This window comes from Podarcis bocagei (assembly GCF_964188305.1).
Source record: "Podarcis bocagei genome assembly, chromosome: 4".
NCBI lineage: Eukaryota > Metazoa > Chordata > Lepidosauria > Squamata > Lacertidae > Podarcis > Podarcis bocagei.
This window is the reverse complement of record NC_138128.1, coordinates 64,562,106-64,580,486: the sequence shown is the minus strand read 5'-3', so window position 1 is coordinate 64,580,486 and position 18,381 is coordinate 64,562,106. Positions and strand designations below refer to the sequence as shown.

The 18,381-nt window shown below is 41.2% G+C and overlaps 1 protein-coding gene across 1 annotated transcript in view; it reads right to left on the bottom strand.

Moving 5' to 3' along the window:
- The window catches only part of ADGRA1 (adhesion G protein-coupled receptor A1), a 313,459-nt gene that overhangs the window by 259,771 nt on the left and 35,307 nt on the right, over positions 1-18,381 (bottom strand). The window contains exon 2 of the mRNA XM_081189457.1: positions 8,546-8,617. Coding sequence (XP_081045583.1) covers positions 8,546-8,617 — 72 coding nt within the window. The remainder of the gene's footprint in view (positions 1-8,545; positions 8,618-18,381) is intronic.

Genomic DNA, 18,381 nt, shown 5'->3' with positions numbered 1-18,381 from the left:
TATGAAAAGGAATTCAAGAGTGTTGATGATTCCCTAGAAGGTAAAAAACTAAACAAGTGAGGCATGGGCATATCTCACTGTACTACACCAATGTGCTAGGCTGTTGTGCATGCACCACTTCTGGCACTTTTTCCTATTGACATATAAACTATGCATGAAAACAGAACTGGAACACACCATATGTAGAAACTGTCTAGAAAGCCCACACACAAATTAAAATGTGGGACTTTAGGTCTATGCAGATATAGGCTCACTAACTGGCTAGTGTAGAAATACCTTATTTATTACATTATTATCCACACTTCTTAATCACACCAAGCAATGCTAGAATTGGCACACACCAAACTTCAGTGCATGAATTCAATGCTTCCTCTTTCAAGATATTATTCTACATAAAGGCTTTTCCATCCATCATATTCTTCCATACAGCTTCAATGATAGCTTAAGTTGCTTCATTTGGGAACAGTACTAAAGAAACAACATTAATTCTCAGTACAGTGGTACCTTGATTTACGAACTTAATCCATTCTGGAAGTCCGTTCTTAAACCGAAACCATTCTTAAACTGAGGCGCGCTTGCGCTTTCCCTAATGAGGCCTCCCACCACCGGTGCCCTTCCACTGTTCAGGTTCTGTTCTTAGGCCAAGGTAAAGTTCGCAAACCAGGACACTACTTCTGGTTTTGCGGAGTTCGTAAACAGAATAGTTCATCAACAGGGCTGTTCTTAAACCAAGGTACCGCTGTATAAGCCAATCTCATTACCTGGTGCATTTAAAATGTCTTATCATTTCTCAGTCACCCACTCTATTCCTAAATTTGCAAGCATTTAAACTTATTAGCAATTCAGACCTGAATGCAAATAATGTATTTGGAAAGATAGTCATATAGCCTTGCACTAAAAAATCTCCTGAAGCATTTTCTTCACACAACTTCCTATTCTCTTCTTTTCCATAAACTGCTAATAAATTCAGCCCTGGTCCAGCCCATTCCCTTTTCTTCATCTAGCATTCCCCTTTCAATACATAATATATTCCCATTGGAACCACAGATCTGAGCAGCTACCTTAAGAGGAATTTCCCCTCTGTGCTCTGGGATGCATGCATTTGATTTGACAACATAAGAAAAGTGAGTGAATCTGGAGCAGCCAATGTGTGATAGGCCAAGTGGTCAATAGGCACAAATAAGCTGAAGGGCTTTTTCCTTCCTGTTAACAGCGCTGAGCGCTGCTTCTACTCAAGCATAAAGAGATTGTCGCAGCCATCTAACTAGGGCCTTCAATGCCTGGAAAGGGAAAGAAAATGCATGCAATAGGAAGCTACAGAACTCAAGAGACATTTCCACAAATGAGAGATGATAAGCTCACTAAATGGTTGACAGAACAAAGAACCTATGGTAATTTGGATGATTATACTAGTAAATAAAAAGCATTATCAGTTAAACATTCTCATTAAGGCAGCCATCAGTGTGATCTATCGTTAGCTTTGGTTTTGAAACATGTTGTAAACATGTTGATGGCAATGAACTCAATGGATTCTAAAAAACTCAGAACTCAGATATTTTCAGGGAAGGCCATAAGGTTGCATTGACCTTGAGAGAGGATCAATTCTATTGAATGGCAGCCCCAGTTAACAAACCCCTTTTACATAGTCTGTGAACTTGGCATGAACTCTGCTTGAAAACGCAGCAGAAAATGATAGCATAATACTTGTGCATTATCCGCATTGTGCAAGAAAAATCTACTTGCCTTTTCATATAACTGTGTGCTAGATGAGCCTTTCAGTTTTAAAGGCTTTTCAATGAGTTGTAGGTTTTTTAATGTTTTCTTGTAGAATTCTGGAGGCCCAGAACAAAGATTTGTTGGTCTTTAACATGACAAGCTCTGAACATTTTTATAAATACAGGCAACATTATCAAAAAGCATTATGATAATGGCTGGTGTGAAATCTGTTCATTAAATAAAAGAGGTAGGGAGAAATATAAGCAAAAGTTAAGCTGCAATCATATACCTGGGAGTAAATCCCATTGAACTCTGTGGGAACACTTCTGAGTAGCACACATGCACCTAAAAAGAAACTCTTAAATTTAGCTTGTTACATAGTATAAAATGCATCACATTTGGAGCTTGTACCTTAAATATTTGTTTTCTTTCTTACAATATTATTCCAAAAATATTTTTGTTCTTTTTTTGCTTTGCACAATTACAAATATAAAGCATAATTAAATAGAATGGACATTCAAATGAAGTTCAATGAAGCACTGTACAGATTGTCATCTGTGAAGCTCATGTGTCTTTTTTGTTTACAAAAACTCAAACTTTTTCTTAACAATATAAATTATTTTATATTTTATAGATTGTGAAGTAAAATGGTAAAAACTCAAACTAGGGCACCTGATGGATGAAGTGGATCGGCACCCACTTTTTTGCATTCCATGTAATATGTATTGTCATGCCAGTACCAAGGAATATAGTTCCAAAAGCATGCTAATAATGACAGAATATGTCTCTCTGCAATAGAAGTTTGATTCATCTGTGAGAAAGCTGGCAGAAGGACATGGTAAGATAAACAAAGAGACTGGATTGGATTGGCAGGGACAGGGACATGGCAGACAAGGCTGACTAATTCAGAGAAGAGTCAGTCTTGAAGACATAGTGATAGCTGAGAAGAATAAAACATGACTGAAGGTCTACAAATGAAAAGAGAAGTTGAGGTGCATACAAGTTCTAGGAAGCAGAATGACAAGGCATAAAGACTAATCAGCCTTGATTATGTGACATAACAAAAGACAAAAGGCAACGGAATATTATTTACCTTCCATGTAATATACACATTTTATAATTCTGATCATATTCAAAGTAACCATGGTTTTCTTTTAAAAATTAAAGAAGCAGGGCTACTTTCATGTGCATATACTGGAAACTATCCAATATTGCCCACGGTTAGGGATGTTTTTTTTGTATACAGCACACATGTAAGTTTGTTTCTTTCCAGAAGTGTATTGCATCTCCAGTTTGCAGGATACAATTATTTATCTTCGAAACACCTGGAAACCAAATGTAACAAATGAAAATCTGCCACAAAGCGCACATTCCACACTTTTAAATAACTAGACTGACAATTTGGCAAAAGGAAAACAACTTCCTCTTCCCAACCACCGTATGCCAAACCATCATGCAATTAAATAAACCAATTAAATTCCCAGCGCCTGTACACACAACTTAATTGAACTACAGCTAGTAATACATTGCATTCAGTTCCACTCAAGCACACACTTACACAATCAACACACTTACATAAAATACTCTAAACCAATATATTTAACCTCAGCATTCTCACACACCCTCAAATCACACTGCCCACACTGCAAGCGCTCCCATAACTCAGTCTTGCATCCTCAACCAGCAACCCCCACACATGTCTACACAATGAGACCCAGACAAACCTGGACAAATACTCGCATACAAGCAGCAACAGTACACAAATACAAACACTCCCCCTAAATAAAACATTCATAAGAAGCATTCCCCCTTGTCTGGAACTTGGTCAGGGGTGGGGGATATATCTGCTATAGCAAGCTGTCACCCGGGGTGGGGAAGGTACAGAACCTATTTTCTAATAGACTGGGCAATGACTCTTCACCTGCCCCCACCATCAAAAAAGAAAAGAAAAGGAGAAAAAATACTACATGAGCATGAGTGCTTCAAATAAATATCACCACTTCCCTCATCTCCCACCCAAGGGTTAATGCTAATGCTTATAAATTTCCTAACAAAATTTACAGATGAAATGTATCAAAGACTACATACCGTATTTTTCGCCCTATAAGACGCACTTTTTCCCCTCCAAAAATGAAGGGGAAATGTGGGTGCGTCTTATGGGGCGAATGCAGGCTTTCGCTGAAGCCTGGAGAGCGAGAGCGGTAGGTGCGCACCGACCCCTCTCGCTCTCCAGGCTTCGCGGACCTCTCCTCAAGCAGCGGGAACGTTCCCACTGCTTGGGGAGAGTTGCCGGCATCCCGAAGCCTGCAAGCGCTGATCCCAGCACGTGCAGGCTTGCGGGTCTCTCCCCAAGCAGCGGGAACGTTCCCACTGCTTGGGGAGAGTTGCCGGCATCCCGAAGCCTGCAAGCGCTGATCCCAGCACGTGCAGGCTTCGCGGATCTCTCCCCAAGCAGCGGGAACGTTCCCACTGCTTGGGGAGAGTTGCAGGCATCCCGAAGCCTGCAAGCGCTGATCCCAGCACGTGCAGGCTTCGCGGATCTCTCCTCAAGCAGCGGGAACCACCGCTGGGCTCCCACGGCTTGCAGAGAGCTGCCTGTTTGGGGGCTGGGGTCGGGGGAAGCTCGGGCTGCCCCAGCCCCGCGCCTGGGGGGGAAATAATTTTTTCCCTTTATTTTCCCCCCAAAAAACTAGGTGCGTCTTATGGGCCGGAGCGTCTTATGGGGCGCAAAATACGGTATTTCTCATATGAAATGGAGTATACAGGTTGCAGATACCTTGGAAAATAATAAAGCTGCATATGGTTTGAAGTGCAGTATAACTATTTTGACATGGTAGAGTTTAATATTGACTGGAATGATGGGCATTATTAAAGAAAGATCAATGATAACCAGAGGTTAAGCCCCTAAGTATAACAAACAAACCTCAGAATCTCAGATGAGCATGAGAGAAGCAGAAAAATGGAAAAAGAAATTCGGAAGGCAGGAAGCATTCGATGACCAAAGGCTTCACAATGAATAGTTAATGTCATTAGACGACAGTAGCTCACGTGACATGCTAAGCCAACCTTGGCTTAGTGAAACAGCACAAGCATGCGGGATCCTGCAGAGGGAGGTTTTCCTTCTCCCCAGTCCTTTTTGCTGTTGCACCACCTAAGCCAAAGTTTAGCTCAGCATTTTAACAGGAGTGGTTTTGGTGGTTAAGCTCTCTCCCAAAAAACCACAAGCTATAACCAAGAACAAAACTTGGTTACCAGCTTGTGGTTAGTGAGGAGAGACCTTAACCACAAGCCCCAGTTCGAATAAAACACTAAGGCAAACTTAGGCTTGACATGGCAGGAAAAAAGACTGGAGAGTTGTACAGCAGTTGCTCTGGGAAACCACGGTCTCACTAAGGAAAGGATGATAAGGTTTGGCTTAGCATGTTGTGCAAACCAGGTGAGTGAAGACTTCCTAGCACCATTGTGCACCATGTGCATGTGTGTGTGTGTATTTACACACATACAGAAACACATACTTCTTGACGGCTATGTAGTTTTCTTGTTTGTTACAACAGCACTGTAACATTTCTCCTACCCAGTTAAAAAAAGAAAAGAACTATAAATGGCAGAAATATGATACCCATTTATTAAAGCAGAAATAGTAGGCTGGTTCCCACATTGAAGTAGGTAAAGGTAAAGGGACCCCTGACCATTTGGTCTAGTCGTGGCCGACTCTGGGGTTGCGGCGCTCATCTTGCTTTATTGGCCGTGGGAGCCGGCGTACAGCTTCCAGGTCATGTGGCCAGCATGACTAAGCCATTTCTGGCGAACCAGAGAATGTTTGTTTGAAGCAAAATAAGCCATAAGCCCTGGTTTGGAAACAACACTAAACCACTGGTTTTAGTTTTACACTCCTGTTTGCACAAGGGAAGGGAAGTTGGACCCATCTGCATATTCCCATTAAGTCATTAGCCATGGCTTACAGCGGCAAATGGCCAATAGATTGCATTAATGAAATTTAAAACGCATTACATTGTTCACAGGATCACAAGTACTTTTGACATCCTTTGGAATGTCAAACACTTCATTTTGCTTCTCTCCTGGATTCCCCAAAATTCAGAAAATTAAACTCAAGTGCCTTATGTAAGCAAGCTTTACCATTCAGCACATGAAAAAGGGACGGGAGGAATGGTCACCATCCAATTTAGTGGGAAGAAAGTTCTTCCTGACAATACATTAGAATCTCAGCATAAAAGCATACATGTTCCCTTGAACACATTCAAGTACTCTCCCTTTAGCACAAATCAGCCCCGTTTAATATTTCATCATTAGCTGTGGCCATCTCTGACATCTCAGAAAATCTTGGGGAGAGAGAAAAGAAAACCTTGGAAATGATTGCTGCACTTATTCCTCTCTCCTTTTCCTTCCTTTTCTCCTTCCAAATTTAGTGAAGGTGGAAATCAGTGCTCCAGCTCCAGCCCTGCCCCATAGTTTAGAAATGCTTAGATTAATGAAATCAGACCTGCTTCTAGTTATGGCCCTAATCACAGTCACATGAGTCACAGTTGCCCTTTTAATACTTGGCTGTTGCCATCAATTCGTTTTATGTTAGATTTCTATTAGATACACTGCGCTCATTATCCTTACTGATATTATTCCTTTAACATAATGTGCTGAAATGGTGTCATCAATAATGTCTAGCGCTACTGCGTAGTTCAATTAATCTTACTAGACTTTCACCTCTTAAAATATAGTGAAATGATTTTCCACATTTAATTTGCAGTGACCCTGATGAAACATGGCATGAGTCAAGATAACAGTAAGGAGAAGAGATGGGAGAGCCGTTTTTGAGGATCAGAAGTAATTTTTCTAGTGAGCATTGTCAGTCTGCTGCCATTTTCCTAGTCTTTCAAATTGGATGGGAAAAGTGTTAGATCTCATAATAACAAGGAGCTTGGGCCAGGATTTTAAGATACAGATAATTTACTTGGAGCCACCAGGCAACTTATTGGAAATGGGAACTGCTGGTATCCTCTCCGCTGGGTTTAGGCATCTCTGTTAGAAATGGCCAGAGGGCAAAGTTCCTACTAAGTGCTGAACCCTGGGTTTGGCTAGTTGCCATTATATCCTTTTTAGGGAAGTTGCTTGAGCATCTGGTGGCCAGACAAATCCAGTTACTCTTGAAAGAGACCAAATAGTTGGATCCACACAAACCCATCTAGACAAGCAGTAGGCATTGCCACACAGTTCAAATACATGTCCAACCTGGGGGGGGGGGGACTCTATAGGAGGACATAAAGCAGAGCCAATAAGGCATTTGGCTGAGAAAAGGTGTCCTGTTCTAGACAAAAACCAGAGGGTTAAATAGAGAGGCTCAGGAAACTGCATTCAACTCATTGGCCTGAGGTTCCACACTCGTCTAATATATGAAAGTATTTACTCTGGTAGGTATTTCGTAACTACAATTTATACCTGATTGTAACTGCAAATTAGACATACATATCAATACTGCACCTGATTTCTGTAATTAAAAGGGTCTTCCTCAACTACTGCAACAACCTCTGAATCTAAAGTAGAATGTAATTCTCTAAATAGATCTCTAGATGCCTAAGCTTGTTAGCTAGTCAGAGCAGTCAAGTTTTCTGAAAGTATTTTGTTTGAAATTTGGGATGCTTAACTATGCATCAGACAGACATGCTATACTGAAGCCCTGTGTGAGCCTCAAAGAGGTTGAATATGCAAATATGGGATCTTAATTTCTTCTCTGGGATAGCACATAAGCTGTATGTTTTTTTCCCCCCTTTTTGGGGGGGGGGCAAAAGTTCAACTACAATGATGATTTTTGGAAAGTCCATGTAAAGTATTTTCAGCTTGGAACTACAGGAATTATTTTTAGATTCATACAATATAATTGTATGAATTATATTTATATTATACTTGTAAACTTACAGGATGAATGATTAATCCCATCAGAATTGTTTTTCAGCAGACATCTCTGCAGGAGAATGAGAAGAACTCATTCTGTAACTCATAGTATCTTCCTCCTGTTATAAACTGCCTTCCTTTATGTATTCCACACCATTGGTTGCACTGGCAGAAATCTGAAGGTTCTGTCAATGTGATGATGTCTTGAGGATAGGAGGTAAATTGCAGTACATGTTGAAGAGGTGGGCGAAGAAACTTGATACAAGGATTATGTTTTCCACCCAGTTCTGTGTTTCTCATAACCTATGGTTGTCTCCTTGGATTTTTCAGAATAAGCCAAACATATAACAAAACAACAGGGCAGAAAAACATAGAGGCTATCAGTTGTCTGCCTTAGTCACTTATTACTACTAGGCACAGCCTGGTCCATTTATTCAGAAGGCCAACACCACACTTACCTACTCTGATCCAGATATGTTGGGCTATGACTCCCATCAGCCTCAACCAGCATGGTCAGCTGTCAAGGATAATGGGTATGGGGATCCAAAACATATGGAGAGAACCAGGTTTAGGGAGGGTGGCTAAGACAATAGACTGGGAACTCAATAGTTAATTCTAACCATGCAGCATATAACCTGGAGCGAAATCTTTTATTTGCCAACCTTCATTCCAACAGGTTATGCAAATGCACATTTCCTCCTTTTCATTTATTTTTGTTCCAAATTGACACAACTGCTTTAGTGCAGTTTTCATTTTCTTTATGTGTATTGCTCTGAAAGTCTGACCCAGAAACCCTAATCTTGTACACACTGCAGAGCTTCTGAGTTGTTCTGCATATTTATTTAAACATTTCAAATGATTACAAGAAACAGGGTTCGGGGTTGGGTGGGGGGGGAGTTACAGGGAGAACTGAACAGCTACTCACAGTCTCTCCAAGAATCTCAGTCCAATGAAAGAGTTGTTCTTTAACCACAAGATCTTGTTGTTACTCAGAATTCTGAAAGGGAGTCAAAGGAAAGAATTTTGTTAATAGAACATGGAAGCAATTTTACTGATTAAAAACATGTAATTACAGTAAGTGACAGTTATGTAAAACACTAATCACAGTCTTCTCTGCTCCATTTGCATTTTCCCTTAAAGCTGCAAACAAGACCAAGATGAACATATAGAATAATAAACAATTCAGCATGCTCCTGTTTAATAACCAAGTAGTCAGCAAATAAAATGTGCTGCCGCTCATGATGAAAGTCAGAATAAAATTGTGTGTTTTCAGAATGCACAACAGTAAAAGAAACAGTTGCCCATCCAGTTAAGAAAACTGAAGCAAACCCCCTACAGAGACTGTTATTACAAGCCTTCTCCATTGTGGTTACTGGCACGGCATGGCTGGATACACCAAGTTTAAATACGATTTCCCCTTTGTACAGAATGCATACTGGGAATTCTTGCACAGGGTCAGAAATTGATTGGCCTCATCCTATGGATTCAGTTTCAGTAGAGGCAACATGAGAATATGGGCAAGATGTTTGTAGTGATTCAGCACACACAAAAATTTCTCAACTCTTGCCCATCATGAAAAGAGGAAAGTCTCGGCTGCTGAGGAAACCCCACTGCCTTAGCAACATTTCATCTCTTGCTGTGCCGCAGCAGTCAATTCACACCATTTCGAAGCACCATCATCAGAAGGCGCTTTTCGAGATGTGCCAGAATATTCATGACCCTCAGCCTCCAGCTCTCAACTGCTACCAGAATGCTGCCAAACAAAAAATAGTGCCTAAAAAAATTGCCACAGAAGCACTCACATAGCTTTGCTTGTGTATCAACAGGTGAGACAGGCAACCCCTTGTATAGCATGCAGAGGTCAAACTAAGATGACTTATCAGATAGATTTAATGAATGAATGAGGTAGAAACGGAGACTATTAATTATCAACATGTCAGAGAATTGTCTTACTGCCCTGTGAATATTGGATGGGAATCAGAACGGAATAATGGGTGTACTGGAACATTGTCTACCATACAGGAGCAGCGTATCGTGTTTTGCCGCTTGAGGTGAAAGGGGAAGGGCTGCCCTGACCTGTCACCACAGCACCCCTGCAGAAGCATCCCTTACCTAGCTGCTTGGCGGTAGAGTGAAGCAAGGATGGGTTCCAGTGAGATCTATCTGGAAATTGGCACTGATGCAGACACTCCTTCTATGTCAGTGGTGGAGTGGGCAGGACGCCCAAGGCTTCACCCCATCTCATGGGTGGGCTGGCCCTGCTATCATATTTCAAATAGCTCTATTACATTTGCAGTGCAGTTTTAGGCCTTTGGGGGGAACTGAGGCAAAAAAGCTTATATGAGACTTCAGAGTTCTAGAGATATCAGTTTGAATCTTAATGCAGAATGTATTTTATGATATTTTAAGTCGCTGTGTGCAAGATTTTATTATTGTATACCACCCTGAAATCTTGATGATTCATTTGTTTAACGGGTGGGGTATTAACTTGGATGGGTGCTGTTTTCTTTGGAGGGTGCAGTTGTTTAAAGTAGTTGTTAAATGTTCATTCGGATTTTTGTATTTGGGGGCTGGAGTACTGTTTAGGGTCTTTTGTCGAGGAGTGTATTGTTTATTTGTGTGTATACATTAGTATTGTTAATTGTTTTTATTGTTTTTATTATGCATTTTGTGGTTTGGCTTTTATTATGTATTTTGTGCTTCGTAGATTGTAACTTTGTTTTGGGAACTGCCCTGAGACATATGGGTATAGGGCAGTATACAAATTTAATTTAATAATAATAATTTGTACTCCAATATTCTTGGTTTTTCTCCATTTGTACAATGAGTCCTTCAGTTGGGGAAGAGTGAGGAGAATAGCAACGGAATAACAAAAAGGGTATGAGGCCTAAATTGAGGAATGCTATAGACTAACTGGCTATAGATGGAATTTTTTAATGAAGGCCAAAAGCAAGCTACATGACAGATGTCTGATCAAAGGTCAAAACTCTCCAGATTAAAATGAATCTGTTAACCTTGGTACATTTTTCCACACAAAAGCAGCTAAAAGATCCTTTTTTAAAAGTTCTTTGTGACTGAAAGAACAGCATTCTTTTTTTTATCCACTTTTCCATTTAATGGGGGTCATATGCTTCTTTCTGACTGATGCTGTCTCTGAAATGGAGACAAAATCTGAAAACATCACAGAAAATTGTAAATTGTTTTTATGCTTCTTAAATTACAATTAAACTTTAATAATGTTAAAACAAATAGCAGCCTCCCCATCTTTTATGCAAAGACATAAGAAAAGCTAATAGACTAGAAAGAGGTAGATTTGCCCTGCCAGACCTTAAACTTTATTATGAATCAGCTGCCTTTTGTTGACTGAGAGAATGGCTACTTCTTGAAAATACTGAAGTGTTGGATTTAGAAGGTTTTAACAATGTATTCGGATGGCATGCATATTTGTGGTATGATAAGGTAAAAGCACATAAAGCATTTAAAAATCATATTGTTAGAAAAGCATTGTTTAATGTTTGGATAAGATATAAGGATTTGTTAGGGGGGGAAACCCCAAGATGGTTGTCACCAATGGAAGTGAAGGCACAGAAAAAACTCAATATGGAGGCCAAATGGCCAAAATATTGGGAAATTCTGGAACAAGATGGAGAGAGAATAAAATTGCAGAGCTTTGAAAAATTGAAAAACAAAGTGCGAGATTGGCTCCATTACTATCAAATAATGGAGGCATACAAATTGGACAAAAAAGTTGGGTTCCAGGTGGAAAAATCAAAATTGGAAACAGAATTGTTAGATCCAAAAACTAAGAATTTGTCAAGAATGTATAACTTGCTGTTGAAATGGAACACTCAGGAAGAAACAGTGAAATCAGCTATGATTAAATGGGCACAAGATGTTGGACATAACATAATGATGGCTGACTGGGAACGGTTATGGACCATAGGTATGAAATTTACGGCATGTAATGCCTTAAGAGAAAATTTAATGAAAATGATTTATAGGTGGTACATGACACCAGTTAAGCTTCAAAAAATCTACCATTTGCCTGATAATAAATGTTGGAAATGTAATGAGACTGAAGGTACATTCTTTCACCTTTGGTGGACGTGCCCAAGGATTAAGGCATTCTGGGAGATGATTTATAATGAAATGAAAAAGGTATTTAAATATACATTCCTTAAGAAACCAGAGGCCTTTCTCCTGGGCATGGTCGGCCAATTGGTGTTAAAGAAGGATAGAACTTTTTTTATGTATGCAACAACAGCAGCAAGAATACTCATCGCGAAATATTGGAAGACACAAGATTTACCCACCAGGGAAGAATGGCAGATGAAGTTGATGGACTACATGGAATTGGCGGAAATGACTGGCAGAATCCGAGACCAGGGAGAAGAGTCGGTGGAAGAAGACTGGAAAAAGTTTAAAGACTATTTACAGAAATACTGTAAAATTAATGAATGCTAGAAAGATGGTGGAATGAAGCTATATGGCTTTAGTAGAAATGTTATAAGGAATTAAGTATAAATAGATTATTAGAGCATTAAAGGGAAAAATAAGGTTAGAATGTGTTAAGACAATTATAGGATAGAAAACAGAGGAATCATAGAATCATAGAGTTGGAATAGACCACAAGGGCCATCAAGTCCAACCCCCTGCCAAGCAGGAAACACCATCAGAGCACTCCTGACATATGGTTGTCAAGCCTCTGCTTAAAGAACTCCAAAGAAGGAGACTCCACCACACTCCTTGGCAGCAAATTCCACTGTCGAACAGCTCTTACTGTCAGGAAGTTCTTCCTAATGTTTAGGTGGAATCTTCTTTCTTGTAGTTTGGATCCATTGCTCCGTGTCCGCTTCTCTGGAGCAGCAGAAAACAACCTTTCTCCCTCCTCTATATGACATCCTTTTATATATTTGAACATGGCTATCATATCACCCCTTAACCTCCTCTTCTCCAGGCTAAACATGCCCAGCTCCCTTAGCCGTTCCTCATAAGGCATCGTTTCCAGGCCTTTGACCATTTTGGTTGCCCTCCTCTGGACACGTTCCAGTTTGTCAGTGTCCTTCTTGTACTGTGGTGCCCAGAACCGGACACAGTACTCCAGGTGAGGTCTGACCAGAGCAGAATACAGTGGCACTATTACTTCCCTTGATCTAGATGATATACTCCTATTGATACAGCCCAGAATTGCATTGGCTTTTTAAGCTGCCGCATCACACTGTTGGCTCATGTCAAGTTTGTGGTCAACCAAGACTCCTAGATCCTTTTCACATGTACTGCTCTCAAGCCAGGTGTCACCCATCTTGTATTTGTGCCTCTCATTTTTTTTGCCCAAGTGCAATACTTTACATTTCTCCCTGTTAAAGTTCATCTTGTTTGTTTTGGCCCAGTTCTCTAATCTGTCAAGGTCGTTTTGAAGTGTGATCCTGTCCTCTGAAGCGTGATCCTGTCCTCTGGGGTGTTAGCCACCCCTCCCAGTTTAGTGTCATCTGCAAATTTGATCAGGATGCCCTTGAGTCCATCATCCAAGTCGTTGATAAAGATGTTGAATAAGACCGAGCCCAAGACAGAACCCTGTGGCACCCCACTAGTCACTCTTCTTAGATGGAAGATGGAAAGGAATTGCTGAAACAATTAATAGAAGTGGAATACAAAAGGGAGGTGTGAGGAGGTCGTGGAAATTAGTGAAAGAAAGATAAGATATTGAAATTGGACTGTGTTTTAAATGGTTTTTGTTTTGTTTTGTTAGTTGTATGTTAGTGTTTTGCAGGTTTTTTGTGTTTTTTTGTATTGTATTGTATTGTATTATTGTATGTTTTTTCTTTTTTGGTTTTTTGTAGTGTTGTGTTCAATTTGTTGGAAAACTAATAAATATTACTTTTTTTAAAAAAAAGCTAATAGACTGCAGTTTATTTGGAACAATGAGCACATACTTCCCAGAGTCTACATTAGAAGCATCTTGAGTTGTATCTCCCCCAACTTCAAATATTCAGGAATAAAGAATATGAACACAAGTGCTTCTAATGGTCTTGTGTATGGTTTTTATTCATCATAAAGTAAGGTAAGAGTCAGAGAAACAGATGCAAGCCAGATTAAGTCCAGGATGCAAACCAACAGCAGTGTAGTGTACTGGCTAGATTGGGGAGAACTGGGGCTAGATTTCTCACACTTACTAGGTAACTTGGCTTAGTCATTGTCTCTCAGCCTAACCTATCTCACTGGGCTGTTGTAAAGATAAAATCATGCACATAACCTTGAGCTCCTTTGGAGAAAGGCAAAATAGCAATGTATTAACACAAACTCATTCCACCATGACACTTATATCACACACGTCAAGCTTGTTTGAGAACATTTGTTCTGTACTCCATAGCAATAGCTCCAGTATGTATGATGGGAAGGAAACAGGGGAAGACACATTTATCTGGGTATGGAGACCCATTCTTGGTCATCCCCATGTCACAAAATACACATACATATTTCCAATTAAAATTATAATTGGAAACTGTTTTCAGCATTGTAACTATAGGATTTTTATAAATATCTGTGGTACAAATATTCTACTTTTCAGTCCTGGCTTGGTGTAAATCACAAGCTAACAATATTTTACATACAAGCCTTTCACGGGAGTGGCAAGGCCAAGCAAGTTACAACAATTGGTTTCTTTTCCTTGCATAGAGGCAAACCCATACTCTTCACTGCGGACAATAAGACCTAGTTCTTGCCTGCAAAAAGGGTAGGTGGGTTGCAGCTTGAAACCAAACTCTGTTAAGGCAGTTATAGACATAAGATAAATTCCTACAAGACTGGAACAGTTCCAACCATACAAGAGCAACCCCTGTTTTTGCATGGCATGTGCTGGTATAATTTCAGTCATTGGAACCTCATCAGCAAGGACTTCTCACAAGTGATTTGGCATGCAGACTTGTGGTCTTGTTTTCTGCGGCAACCCTTCTCCCCTCAAATGCACAAATTAGGTCTGACTCAACTTTCACTCCATAGAGTGAATGTCCTGTAATAAAACGCTGGCTTGAGAAAGCCAGACTTCAGTCATCAGAAACAGTTGCCAGGGTCGTCACAAATCTCCTCTGACTTTCCTATTTCTTCCATCAAACTTTGCCCAAATTCTTCCTTTGGTTCATCCCAACGCCAACCCAACACACTCTGCCACCATTTATCTCCAGCTGTCCTATTCAATTTTCCAGATTTTACCAGGAACAACCCTCTATCTCAAAACATCACTGAGATGGGGAAAGCTCTTCCAACCTGAGGATAGATTCCTCTCCTGGGTAACATTCTGAGGGGCATGTGGCAATAATGGGTGGAACCAGAGGAAACAGTTGGCAGAGTAATAAATATAATTTTTTACTTTTGCACATGTCAGGGAACTGACATCAGAGCGAAAAGCGAAGAAGAGGCTCCCCGATTCTGCAGGAGAAGGTACCAGCACCAGGGGGAGACGCAGCTTGGTAGAGGAGGAAGGAAATCGGTGTAACACCAGGGATCAAGGAGGGCAAATGGGGGAAGCGGAGGCAGAGCTCCGGGATTCTTCCCTGGACATCAGTGAGGAGAGCACTGGTCCTCCACTACCCACGCCCTCCCTGCACAGAAGACTCCTGCGCAGTGAGAGGCGGAGACGACTGGGAGTCAAACAGCTTTTATGCTGGAAAAGGTTTAAGAAACGCCCTCAGACAGATTCTGCTAGCGACTGAGGCAGCCACGCTGAGATGGGCTGTGCAGTCAGGAAGGGTTAACCAAGGCAATTAAGCCCCCTAACGGGGACAATTTACGCACGAGTAACTCAAACCCATTACAGCACTGTAGGGTAGTTTCTACACACACCACTCTCTGTTCACCCTCTGGACAAATAAAAGCCATTATCAGAGTTCAAGGACACATTCCAGTCATAAGGTAACGGTAAAGGGACCCCTGACCATTAGGTTCAGTCGTGACCGACTCTGGGGTTGCGCGCTCATCTCGCTCTATAGGCTGAGGGAGCCGGCGTTTGTCCGCAGACAGCTTCCGGGTCATGTGGCCAGCATGACTAAGCCACTTCTGGCAAACCAGAGCAGCACACAGAAACGCCGTTTACCTTCCCGCCGGAGCAGTACCTATTTATCTACTTGCACTTTGACGTGCTTTCGAACTACTAGGTTGGCAGGAGAAGGGACAGAGCAACGGGAGCTCACCCCGTCACGGGGATTCAAACCGCCGACCTTCTTTTCGGCAAGTCCTAGGCTCTGTGGTTTAACCCACAGCGCTACCCGCGTTCCAGTCATGCAAGAATGCTAAAGGCATATGTGAAGCAAGGCCAGTGGTGGGTTGTAGCCTTGGGGAAAGTCCCAAGATTCAGATAAAGAGGACAGGTAGACTCAATTTGTTCCCTGAATAAGAGGTTTCCTCCTCCCAGTGTACAGTATCCTGGAGTACAAGCCAGGGCTGCCCAGGTGACAAGAACTGCCCCCCTCTCTCGGCCTCGCTGGTGTGGTCCAGAGCAAAGCAAAGCAATACATTTGCCACCAGGTTGGCTGCAGGAGTTGCTGGAAGGAGGCATGTAAAATGCCATTCAACAGCCTTATGGACTCCACTCTACATTTGTTGGGTTTCTTCTCCAGAAGATGTCCTGCAAGGCAATAGGAGCTTCTTATCCCTCCTGTTGCAGCTCTAGTAGTAGAGCAAAAATTTTAAGAGGGCAGTAATTTCTATAGGCTTACTTACAAGGCTGTGCTAAATAATTCACCCACATCTGCTTGCCTCTTCTGTTCACTTTCCATAAACACACAGCTCTTTAGTACTTAACTTCTCAAACCTGCTCATTACCTACCGTAATAGCTTATCATAAATTACATTGAATTACATTGTCTTAAAAAGAATACCATTAGCAAAGACGCACAATATTAAAAAGTTCTAGATAATGCTACTAATGAGCTTTAGCTATGATAGTATTGTTGTCAACAGGCTAACGCAACCAAGTTATAAAGTGGGATATTGTAACTTGAACAGAGAATGTTCTAAAATGACTTGCTCCCTACACAAGAAATGTTTTTTTCTAAAAAAAACCACATATATATTTTAAATTATTCATCTCAAGAGAAAAGGAAGAATGGGAACATTTACAATGCGTGCTACTGTGTAAAAGTAAAAGATCTTAAATTTTTAAAAGAGATTTCTTCCAAGCAACATACGTGCCAACATGGCATATATAATTCATTTGAACAGTTTTAATGCTACAATAGGTTGGGACAGTATTTACTAGCAAAACCAAAAACCAGTAGCAAATAAAATACATCAACATGATTTTGATGTGAACATGAAGATGTCCTGAACACAGCTGAAGTTTCAAAACCAGGAGAATAAATATGTGAATATTTGGTATATTTTACCCTTTACATGCACTGGAAAGAAAAGATGAAGTGCAAGAAGAGAGTAAGTAATAAGTGCAGGAATATATTTTTTTGGGGGGGGGGCAGCAGCAGAAGAAGAAACTGCTTGCTGCTCAAAATGAGTATCTGATGTACTTGATCACATTAACCTACATTTAGTAGACATTTTCAAAGGGATGTTAGTCCGCCACAAGAAACACAACAAAGAATCTATTACAACACTGCCCACTCACAGCACAGTCAGAATTTAAGCCACAGAGGTGGACCTAAGTGGAGACTGGCTCCCTCAGGTAGGTCTCCAAAACCCCACCCACTAGTCTGGGTCACAACTGGCCAATTCGAATTTGCATTTAGATGGGATATCCCAGAAGAACCCCACAGTCAGCCGGGTGAGGACTCTTGCCCCCCACCTCCCCAGTTCCTGGGAAACGGTAAGCGGTCTTTAGCTCCATGTTGGGCCTTTCCACTGTCATGCCTGCTTCCCCATTCTACTGAAGTTTACTGGGTGATGATGGCAGCAAGATGGAATTCTGCTGTGGTCTTCATTAGGTAGCAGTGACAGCAGCAGCAATGTGTCCACCAGGGGCCAGATTCAGCTAAACAACTGCACTGTTTTCCCCCTGCACCCCCCAAAATCAGTCTGGGTGGGGTGGAGTCAGGAGAACTCCCAGAACAGCCCAGTGAGGGGGGGGGGAGGAGAAGGGAGCTCATTCTGCATGGCAAGCAGAAATGCTCAATCCTGATTGAACAATCATAATGACATGATGCTGAATTCCTCCCACAGACATCTAGAACGTGCATTGTTGTCCTGGAACAGCTCTGCAGACATGTTCAGGAGCATCATAGGCCCCAAGACATCTGACAATGTTAGTTCTCTCATTCTTCTGGATCCATAGGACCAAACAACACATGATGCTAAATACACCATTAGGCCCCAAATTGCTGCGGGGAAACACCTCCTTCCCTACGGACCTTCCTGGGCCAGTGGATGGGGCTCTCTTGGCAGTTCCACCTCCAGTAGAAGGGGCCACAGCCCAGAAAAGGACATTCTCCGTGGCAGCCCCTAAATTGTGGAATTCCTTCTGGCTTTTTCACTATACGACTTTTGGCAAATGCTGAAGATGCACCTTTACCTGAGATGTGAAATTACTCTTCTTGTGACTAGTTTATTTCTAATTCTGAATTTTAAACTGGGACCTGCTGGTGAAAGGTGAATATCATTATATTATTACAATTATTATTATTATTATTATTATTATTATTATTATTATTATTATTATTATTACAGTAATTTTCGCTCCATAACACGCACTTTTTTGCTCCTAGAAAGTAAGGGAAAATGCCTGTGCGTGTTACGGAGCGAATGCACTCGACCGGAGCC